Raw genomic sequence first — 11,168 nt, forward strand, 5'->3', positions numbered from 1 at the left:
CACAGCCCAATCCATCTTTGCTCAGCCACCATATTCTTGGGTTTGGGAGATGGCTCAGTGGGTACATATGCTTCTGCCAAGCCTGAGGACCTGAGTTAGATCACCCAAACCCACATTGTAGAAGCAGAGAACCGAATCCTGCAAGGTGCCCTCTGACCTTCATACACCCACCATGATACCTGTACACACACACACACAAAACCACAAATAGATAGATAGATAGATAAATAAATAAATAAATAAATAAATAAATAAATAAATGTAATTTAAAAAACATCTCCACGTCAATCATTCTGATCTCTATGCTTCCAAAATCCACACTGGTCAGGCCCAGTGTGGATAGCTGTATTCTAACCATTGATAATGTCCTGATTGAAAATCAAACCACAGGATGAGGTTGGAAACTCTTCCTGGCCCAACCATCCAGAAGGGAGCCAGGATATAGGCCGGGAGATCAACTTGAAAACTAGTTAAAGGAGTCAGCCTGACTTCTGACATGAAGGAAGAAAGTAGTGCTGGGAAAGAGCAGAAGAAACTTATTCTGAGTTCTACCATTTTGTCTTCAGACTCCATTAATCACAGGGAGAAACTAACTTCAAGGGCCTAGGGCAGCTGGATACTTCCCAATAGCAGAACAGCTTCTGTTGTAAGGGAACAGTTGTCTGAGTCCAGACATCTCAGGGACAACTTCTCTGTCTTGCTGGCAGGTCAAACTAAGTTCATGTTCCCAGGCCCAGGAACCAACTCCTATCCTGATTGATGAAAACTCCCTTTCTCAACCCATTATACCAAAATATGATTAGACAATGATACAGCCCACTCAACTCTCCCTCACTTTATGGCTTCATCCTTTAAATAGGCTGTACAACGTTGTTCAAGGTGGCACTTCAGCTCCCGCGTCTGTTCTGTGGCCTTGATCAACCTCTAGTGGTTTGATTACAATAAATTTTTGTCATCTGCATTGACCTGCTGTTTGAGTCATATTGTATTTAAGCAGACCCCACAACAGATATGTCCTTAAAGAAGCAAGAGATAGCTTTCTTTTTCACAGTGGTTTATATGGGGCCAGACTTTTTTTTTTTTTTTTTTTTAATGTTTTACTTTACTGACAGTTTCATGTTTATGTACTTTGATTTTACTCATCCTGGCATCACCTCTCCCAAGTCTGTTGAGACCGTCTTCCCAACATGTCCTCCTCAGCTCTTGAGACAGGAGCTCATACATTTCAGGCTGTCCTAGACCTTAGAACTCACTGTATCTATCCTTCTTCTACCTTCTGCTATAACACGCCTGTACAACCACTCCAATTTTCCCGGTGACGGGGATGGAACCCAGGGCCCTGTTCTAACTGAGCTACATGCTGTATCCCCAGCCTGAGAAGGGGCACATATTTAAAAAATGAATTTTTAATTTTTATGTTATATGCATTGGTGTTTTGCCTGCACGTGTGAGAGTGCCAAATTACTTGGACCTGGATTATGGACAGCTGTAAATTGCCATGTGGGTGTTGGGAATTGAACTTAGGTCCTCTGGAAGAGCAGCCAGTGCTCTTAACTACTCTAGCTTTTCGTTTTGTTTTGTTTTAAGAGACAGGGTTTCTCTGTATAGCCTTGGCTGTCTGGCTTTGTAGACCAGGCTGGCCTCGAACTCCACCTGCCTCTGCCTCCTGAGTGCTGGGATTAATAACATGCATGATTTAGTATTTTTAATGTAGGGTAAGATGATGCCTTCCAATACTTGGTGGAAATCACACCTCGGGGACCAAGGGTCAAGCCTGGGATGCCTTTTAGCTGAAACCTGAAGGCTCTGGCCCCAGGTGGTTAGGCTCAGGAAGGGTTATGGGGGAAGAAGGCCTGGGGGTGGGGGGGGATGAGCACAGCCCCGAACCCCGCTGCAGCTTGGCGGGTGGTAGAAGCTGAAGCTGTTCCCGAGCAGGGGCGGGTCCGCGCTCAGCTCCGGCCCTCGGTGGGGCGGGGCCAAGAGCACGCAGTCACCCGGAAGACGACGCGGCGGGTAGGCTGTGTGTGGCTGGGCTTTTGGGGGATCCCGGCCGGGAGGAGCGACGGCGGGTTAGCCGGCAGAGGATGGTCGGCCCCACGGCGCTGGGCGCAGTGGCAGCCGCGCTGGTGGCCTCAATGCTACTGCTGCAGCGTGGGGACGAGGGGCCCGGAGCTGGCCCCAGGTAACCCCGGGTTGCGGGATTGAGCCGGGCCCCGCAGCCCTGCCTGGCGGGCCTGGTTACCCTGGGGTAAGAGGCTCAGTGGTGTAGAGGCATGGGCACGTCCACCTGGGCTCCTACCTGGACTGGCCTTCGTCCGGAGCCCCGCTGTGACTCAGCACTTCCCCAGGGCTAGGACTATGTAGAGTGAGTCTCTTCTGCTCAATAAATAACAACCCTTGTTCCCCAGGGAAAAGATTGTTCCCCTAGCACTCTGAGACAGTACCCGTGGCGTTGTTTCCCCAGCATGGCGGACAAGGAGGCCCTGCCGAAGCTTCGGGAAGACTTCAAGATGCAGAATAAATCTGTCTTTATTTTGGGCGCCAGTGGGGAAACCGGCAGAGTACTTTTAAAAGAAATTCTGGGACAGAATCTGTTTTCCAGAGTAACCCTCATTGGCCGGAGAAAGCTCACATTCGAGGACGAAGCTTATAAAAATGTGGTGGGTATTTGAGCTGGGGCTAAAAAAGAATGTAGCCTCAATCATTTTGATGAGGGGAAAGTGTCCATGTCCAAAGGCTGACCATTGCCGGATAGGTACTGGTGGAGACAGAGAAATCAAAATTGGGCATGATTAATCTAGAAGAGCCCTTCCAGCAAGCCTTGGGTCTTGCCTGGCTGTTTTTTAATCCTACAGCGTCCTGCAGTGCCGTTCTGGTGTCTGGAACCCAGACTGGAAAAGGGAATGGTGGTCAGAGAAAGGCGCTCTTTGTAATTCCTAGAGTGTACTGCTTGCTCATTTGCCTACCTGTGTGCTTCACAATAGCAGAGTGGCAAAGTGTGACAAAGACGGGTTGAATTTCTCCCAAGTAGGAATCCGCCCACTTGACTCCCCCCGAGGCTGTGTCTGTAAACGCATATTGTCTTCCTTGTAAGTTATAGCAAATGGTAATAACAGACTTCCATCTGGTAATAATACCCAAGTATCTTTAAGTCTGAGCTTCGTGGACATTTTGTTCTCTAGTAAACAAGAGTTACCTATCAACTGCAGCAAATTAAACAGTGTAGTATGCGGCTGTTTAATGCAGTCTCCCATGGGTCCCATCAGGACTTGCTGATTAAAATAGACATCTCTGCTTGGGCTCAGGTGGGTGCTGGGTGGACTCCATGGTCTAGTTATCTGAACCTTGGGGAGATTACTGGCAAGTGGAGCCTAAGATTGCAATTTTCTTTGAGAGTAGAGTCTTGGTGGCACGTCTTCCAGACTTTATTTTATTTTACTTTATTTTTTTCTTTATTATAGTATATATTATGCCAGGAAAATCCTTCTGAAGGAACTAAAGGTAGTGACAGCCCCAAGATGATATTTGAACTCCTGGGTGATGGCAAGTTTGATTGCAATTCTACACTTTCAGATACAGGCTGCTTAGGTTTGAGACAGTGTTTCTCTAGCTAATGTAGGCTGGCCTTGCGCTCAGTTCTCATGCCTCTGTTTCTGCCAATGCTGGGATTACAGGTAAGTGCCACCTCTCTTAATATGCTTAGCATGTGCCAGTTTCTGTGTCAATTAGAAATACCATAGAGGAAAACAAAATGGAATAAGGGGTGCAGCTCTCTCAGTTGGTAGATGAACAAGGCCCCTATTCAGTCTCTAGCATTGTCTGATTGGATATGGTGGGGCTTACCTGTAATGTTTTCATTTGACAGGTAGAGGCAGGAGGATCAGAAGCTCAAGGTAGCCTGGAAGTTTGAGGCCAGCCTGGCCTTGAAAAAGAAAAAGGAAGAGAGAGAAGGAGGGAAGAAAAGAGGGACGGAGGAAGGAAGGGAGGAGCAGAGGGAGGGAAGGGAAGAGAGACAGAGACTGAGGAAGGGGGTGGGGGAGAGCTGTACAACTCCAGAGGCTGACTCACAGGTGTTGGAAAGAGTCCTAAGAATACGCCTCTGTCTGAGGTTCCTTCTGGATGATTCTAATGAATGAAGGAAACATTCTCAGCCAGACATTTAAGCTGAACATAACTGAGACATACCTATGGTCAACAGTTAGCCACAGGTTTGGAGAATGGTTCCGAAGTTAAGAGCACTTCCAGAGGACCTGGGTTAGATTTCCACCACCTATGTAGTGGCTCACAACCTTCTGTTAGTTCCAGTTCCAGGGGATCCAGTGTCCTCTTCTGGGTACCTCTGACACTATATGTACATCGTGCATAGGCATGTATGAAGGCAAAGCATCCATACACATAAAATGAATTTAAAAAAATTAAAAAGAAAATAGAAACTTGGCCACAATTGTGTATCTATAAGTACCAGGCCTAAGGTTTGAACGTGGATCTTCTTTGAGATTCTAATTTCAATTCTGTTTCCACATCCTATCAATATGGTTTCCTTCCTGGTAAAGTGCAGATTGAAATTTTTCTTTTCTTTTCCCAAAGGTAAGGCACACGTGACCTTGATATTTGAAGTCTGACTTACCTACTGCAGTTTCATGTTCTGTGGACACGCTTGTGCACCATTGATTTTCAGTTCAGATTAAATTGTTTTAATTTCTTTGTACATAGCCCAGGACCTGACATGTACCTTGTAGGCACTTGGCCACTGAGTTCTACACTCAACTCCAAATTAATTGTTTTTGGTAGGAAGAGGGGAATTTGGCAAATTTGATGGTATGAGCTTAGACCATTTGATAGTCATTTGTCATATATTCTTGACATCTCAAGGAGTCTTTTTTAAGTGTATGTCCTTCCTTGTCTAGAATCAAGAAGTGGTGGACTTTGAAAAGTTGGACGAGTATGCCTCTGCCTTTCAAGGTCATGATGTTGGATTCTGTTGCCTGGGCACCACCAGAAAAAAAGCTGGAGCGGTGAGCAGGATATATACCCTTTTCTCCTTTTTACTGGCCAAACCTATTAAGGATCTCTTCCTTCCTTTTTTCCACAGATGTCCTATATTTCTTTTATGTGTATGTGTGTAGGGTTATGTCCTCATGAGAATGCAGGTGTTTGTAGAGTCCAGAAGAGGCTGTCAGTATTATCCAGGTATTTGTGAACTACCTGACATGGATACTGGGCACTAAGTTAAGGTCCTGTGCAGAAGCACTTTGAGATCCTAACTGCTGAGCCATCTCTGCAGCCTTGTGGATTCCTTTCTTGCTTACTCTTTTTCTTGGGGCATACTGCAGTACCTAAATATAAACTGTGCTTAAGATTCCATCTGCTGTCCCATCTGTATTATACACAGGACATGGCAGAGAGGGTCATCATCGCTTCATAATAGCCTCTGAGTTAAGGCCTGAATGCAGGATATATCACATATATGTACATGATCAAGCCTATGACAGACACTATAATCATCACAGCACCTCCTGATTAAGGTTAGCAGCCAGCAGTCTCTGGGCAAAAGTAGTTGGCTCATGCTGTAGGCGGTAAGCTTTATATTTCTTTTCACAGTAAATGTTGTAGGCTTGAAGCATTTTCTCTCACTCATTTGCTGCAACTTGCTTTCAAAGCCATCCTTTAAACTTGGGATCTAGCTCATCAAAACCCAGAGGCACGATTCAGTCAGCCCCCCTGATGACTTAGCCGTCAGCAGTGATTCAACCCAGGGATGACTCAGCCCTCACTGACGCACAACTGCCTTAATACACATTTTATTTTCTTTTTAATGGTGCACTAAATTGAGTCAGCCCCTATCTAGAAGCTATAGTTTACTGCATAGTTAAAAGTCATGGTTTATAATATAGATCCTGGGCAAACGTCTATATGTGTTATTCAGTTTAGATCTTGAAGTCTGGTATATTCCTCTGGCAGGATTTGCTTGCTGGAGTCCACATATCTATTAAATATGTAGGACATTGATTCTGTTAAGCTGATTGTATTAGCTGCTTTTTCATCACTGTGACAGAGTACAATGATGAAGCAACTGAAGGAAGGTGAGCTTTATTCTGGCTCACAGTTTGAGGCCTCAGTCCATGCTGACAGGGCTGTGAGGCAGTGGTCATCTTATGTCATCAGTCAGGAGACAGAATGATGATGCTAGGGCCTTTTCTTCCTCCTGTGTGCTTTAGGTCCCTAGCCCATGGAATGGTGCCACTCACATTTAGGGTGGGCTTTTCACCTCAATTAACCCAGTCTAGAAATGCCCTACAGACACGCCAGAGGTTTGCTTCTAGGTCAGGTCAAGTTATTAACCTCTACAGTGACTTAGACTAGGTTTTGTTGTTGTTGTTTTTAAGATTTTATTTTTATCTTTTAAAGTGTGTGTGTGTGTGTGTGTTGTGTGTTTTACAGGTGGTCATGGAGGTCAGAAGTATGGATCTTCCTGGAATTGGATTTAGAGGCAGTTGTGAGCCTCCTGGTGTGGGTGCTGGGAATTGAACTCTGAAAACATAGTACTTGGCCTTTATCTCTGAGCTGTCTCTCCAGTCCCATTTATTATAGTTTTTATAAACCAGTAGATTGTTGTGGTTCTGAACAGTGGGCTTTTACCAGTAGGGCAGGAGCTCGGTTGTGACTCTCCTAGCTTCCTAGGTGATACAGAAGGTAATTCTATAAATGCTTCCAGTTGAGGTGGACATTCGTGTCCTGTTCAGTTTTGCACTTCCAGCCTGGAAGCTCGGGGCTAGAACTGGATTACAGAGAAGTTTTCTTAAGAACTGCATTTCTTCCTCTAGAAGGGGTCATGTTGCTGCTCAGCTAGTGCAGTCCTTTGTGTCCTGGGTCAGTCATCAGCCTGTCCTCCAAAAGCACTGAAAACTGTCTGTGTCCTGCACACTGCAGCTTTCAGCTTCAGTCTCCAGCCAGGGTTTGGCGATGACTCAGCAGAGTGAACTGCTGCATTAAGCATAGAACGAGGCAAATATCATAGGGTGTTGGGAGAAATGCTAAATGTCGCAGTGGGAACTAGTTTAACCAGAAGAAAATTGTTTTGTTTTGTTTTGTTTTTCCCCCTAATCAGAATGGCCTCATAGGCCACTTAGTACCTTTTGTTTGTCTTTAAAATCAGTTTGAAAAGATGAAGGTAATTAATGAATACAGAAGGGCAAAGGCAAATAGGTAAATAGTCTCAGAAATGAGTTAGTGTTAAAGGACCAAGAGGGTACTGGCAGGAAGTAAGCTGTTGCTGCCTCCAGAAAGGTGTGTCTGTGTCAGTGAGTGTGTCTGTGTCTGAGTGTGCCTGTGTGTGAGTGTGCCTGTGTGTGTATGGGTGGATGTGTATGTATGCTTGGGTTCATGTATTAGGGTGCACATGGAGGTCAAAGGACAACTTTTGGGAGTCTCTCCCACCTTGTCTACCATGTTTCAGGCTAGCTGGCCTCCAAGCTTCCAGGCTCATCTCTGCCCCCATCTTGCCTTAGTAATATGCTGTACCATGTCATCTGGCTTTTTCCTGTAGGTTCTAGGCGTAGCACTGGGGTCACTGGATCTTTTAAGCCCTGGTGTGGTGCTTTGTGCCTGTATTCCCAGCATTTGAGGTGGAAGCAGGACCAAGGAGACTAAGGCAACATAGTAAATGTGAGACCAGCCTGGAGCATATGAGACCCTGTCTTCAAAGCCAAGAACGGAGACCTTAAAAACAAACAAACAAACAAACAAAAACAACTAATTTTGATTTAGTGTAATATGCTGTTTGGAGGTTTTGGTAACTTAGTTTAAGAGTGACAGCACCTAGGTGGTTAGGAGATTCAGAGGGGCTCGTGGCTTTCTGGGCTCATCCCTGCTGGGTTCCTAGTCCTCTTTGGAGAATTCAGGTGGTTTATCAGATGGTCACTGCAAAGCTGCTGGCAGGCCTCATGTCCTTCAGGAGCTGTTTGTTACAGGTATACACCCTGCTTTTACCTCAACAATCTGAGTTTGGTAGAGAAACTGGGAGAAGTGTGGGTTTCTGTTTCAGTGCTCAGATCCTCCGAGTAGCTGTGGCTAGGCAGTGAGGTACAATTTTTCAGAAAAACTGTCTCTAGGATTCAGGCTAGCTTTTGAAATGTGTTTTTCTGCTGTTTTTAAGTTCAGTAGTAGAGAGCAAGCATTGGAGTAAGATTAAAGCCAGGTCCTTCCATGTATAAATAGAATCTTCCTTATGCCACCCCCATCCTCCAAATTTAGCACAAATTGGTGTCTCCAGTGAGCCTCAGAGACCTCGATTCAGCTTGTTTTCTGAGTCCTTGGAAGCCATTGACCTTTTCGCTTTAGTGTCTCATTCAGCAGCTAAAAGGCCATGTCGCCAGAGTGAAGGAAGTGAAATTTAAAATTTAGTGCGCTTAGAAAAGTGTATTTATAATGAGCTTGAGGGCTCAGAGGATTTGTGAAGTCGGTTGGGATTAACAGCCATTGATTGCTAATAAAACAATATTTAGCTTTGTCCAGAGAACAGCCCTGGAGAAAGGTGTGGGCACCTTGTCATCAGAGCCCATTGAGTGGGGATGATGGGCTGAGGGTGGGGGTCCACATGTTGGCGTGGGTGCTGGTCCTTCAAGGGGCTGTTGTCAGTTGCTAGCCAGGCTGGTGAAAGGAAGGACGCCAGAGCCTGATGGCTGGGGTGGTATTGATATGCCTTTGCTGACTAATCAGCTTGAAAGAGTCCCATGGTATTTATGTCACTTTAATTTCCATCAAACAATTGGGGGCGACAGCACTCTATTAAGGAAAGGTTGATCCAGAACTAAAGCCAAATAAATTAGGGTCTCAGTTTAATCAAATTATCCCTTTCCTGGCCCTGGATTAAGTGAGAGAGATAGCGTCAGTCTGGAGGCTTGTGATTGGCTGAGCCTCTCCTATTTTAAAGAAACTGCTGGAAAAAAAAAAGTGTTGGAACACAGACAGCTATAATAATCCAAGCATTGTGCTAGCACAAATGTTACTAGCCAACTATGCACTGTGAATAATAAAACCAGTTATTAAAATTGCCTTTAACTAGAGTAAGGGGAAGAAATAAATATGAGAGAGATCCACTGAGGAACTTTCTCTGCACTTTTGTGTTTTCTCTGTCAAAACTCAGCATATCTCAAATCTCCATTTAGAGAAATCAAGAAAATCAACATTCTTTTCCCTTTCTAAGTGTTAACATTTGGTTTGCTTCACTGTTTTTTTTTTTTTTTTTCTTTCATGTATTTATTGTATTTGGGGACATGGTCTTGCTCTGTGGCCCTGGCTGATTGGGAACCTCAAATTTGCCGTGATCTTCTTGCCTCTGCCTTCCAAGTACTGAGACTACAGGCATACACCACCCCACCTGGCTGTTTCTGCACTAATTTTAAAAAGCAGAGACATGAATTGTGAGTCAGCATGTAGGTCAGGCTGGCAAGTGAGTTGTTCAGGTCTGAGTGTTACAGTTAAACCACCAAAGATGATAGTGACAATTCCTTTGTAAAGAGATGAGTTCTGGGGCTGGAGAGATGGCTCAGTGGTTAAGTGCTTTTGCAAAGGAGCTGAGTTCAGTTCACTTTGGGGAGTGAAACGTGCATCTTTCAGTGAGGCTCTGGGTTAACTCTCTTTCTTTCCCCCATCACCCTGTAGTTCTGTTTTGTTTTTAAATCCTAACTGGATTTACCTTTTAATTCAGATTTTTTTGCATGAATATATTTTACATTCTGGATTCACATCACTGACCCTGTGATGTGGTGAATTAAGAATGAAAATTCAGCCCTGTCCTCACTGGACTGAACCCAGGGCAGTGAGGGGACACAGGGGAGTCTCCAACCTTGTTGGTTTTTGTAGTGCAGGCTGTTTTCAGACTCATAGCAGCCCTCTCCAAACATTTAAAAATTGTGTGTTTGTGTGTGTGGTAGTGAGCAAGCCAAGCACACTTCATGGAGGCCAGAGGACAATTCTGTAGAGTTGGTTCTTTCCTTCCACCTTTACATGGGTTTGGGGATTGAACACAGGTTCAAGGGGGCAAGTACCTTTACCCACTGAGCCATCTTGATGGGTCCCTTTCCATCATTTCTTAATTATATAGTTAACAGTTTTTAAATAATTGAAAATGCCTTGCCATATAATATCCAAAGTATTTTGTAAGGGCTCCATGTAAACTGGACTATTAAAGTAACTTTTATTTGCCTGATTTAATTGTCGTCTCCAAGGCTTATTGCCTCCATCTGGTAACTTAGGCCTAGCCTTCATACAATCTTATCTAGTCCTAAAATGTTTTCAGCCTCTGAGACTTACTGCTGAATGAGCTCAACCTTTCTAGCTCTTTCTGAACTCTGGATGGCTGGTTCACTTAAGCTCTTCTGTGTCAAACTCCTCCCCAAAGCTGACTGATTCAATCTGGCTTCTCTCAGGTTCTGACTGAATTGTTCTGCTTGGCCTCAAACTAACTCTAGTAATCTCTTCTAGTCTTCTGGCTCCTTCTCATTCTCTGGCTCATTCTGTCTTCATCTGAGTCTAGCTTGTTCTCTCTTCAATCGCTCTCTGTAAAATTCTGGTAAAAACTGCCTCTGAATTCCAGGAACTGAATTGCTACAAACTTAACTCCACCATGCTACCTCTCAACTCACTCTCTCAACCAAACTGCCTGAACAGAACTCAGATCTCCAGGCCTTTGTCTCTGAGGGCTGGGATTAAAGGCTTGTACCGCCATGCCTGGACCTAAGCTTTTCTGTATCTGAAACTTGCTCTATACCAGACTGGCCTTGAACTCAGAGATCTGTTTGCCCTGTCTCCTGGGATTAAAGACAAGTCTGTATTCCAGATGCATCACATAGACCTAGAATGTTTTTGTATGTGATCTCTTGCAGAGCAGCCATGTTCTGAATTTAAATTCCTCCACAATGGACATCAAGTTTTCCATTTTCACAGTGTCTAGGTGTTGTTTTGTGGTACTTTGGAGACCCCAGCATGGTAGAGGTGATACAGGGAAAGAAAAAAAGAAAGAAGAGTTGTAAAGTAGTTAAAAGAAATAGGCTGGGGTTGTAGTTCCAAGGCAGAGTGTTTGCTTGTGCTGAGTTCAGTGATGAGCATCACAATCAATCGATAGATAGATAGATAGATAGATAGATAGATAGATAGATAGATAGATA

At 44.5% G+C, this 11,168-nt stretch overlaps 1 protein-coding gene across 5 annotated transcripts in view; it reads left to right on the top strand.

Annotated features, from left to right (window-relative positions):
* Positions 1-1,971: 1,971 nt before the first annotated feature.
* Positions 1,972-11,168, top strand: part of Htatip2 (HIV-1 Tat interactive protein 2) — a 12,792-nt gene continuing 3,595 nt past the window's right edge. The window contains exons 1-3 of one of the 5 annotated variants that reach the window (XM_055608361.1): positions 1,972-2,013; positions 2,409-2,660; positions 4,908-5,015. In XM_055608361.1, the coding sequence (XP_055464336.1) occupies positions 2,466-2,660; positions 4,908-5,015 (303 nt within the window). In that variant the 5' untranslated portion in view covers positions 1,972-2,013; positions 2,409-2,465. The other 4 variants (XM_055608363.1, XM_055608359.1, XM_055608360.1 and 1 more) reach the window with 4 other exon arrangements.

Source organism: Psammomys obesus, unplaced genomic scaffold (genome assembly GCF_907164565.1).
Source record: "Psammomys obesus unplaced genomic scaffold, mPsaObe1.curated_primary_1811, whole genome shotgun sequence".
In the NCBI taxonomy this organism is placed as follows: Eukaryota; Metazoa; Chordata; class Mammalia; order Rodentia; family Muridae; genus Psammomys; species Psammomys obesus.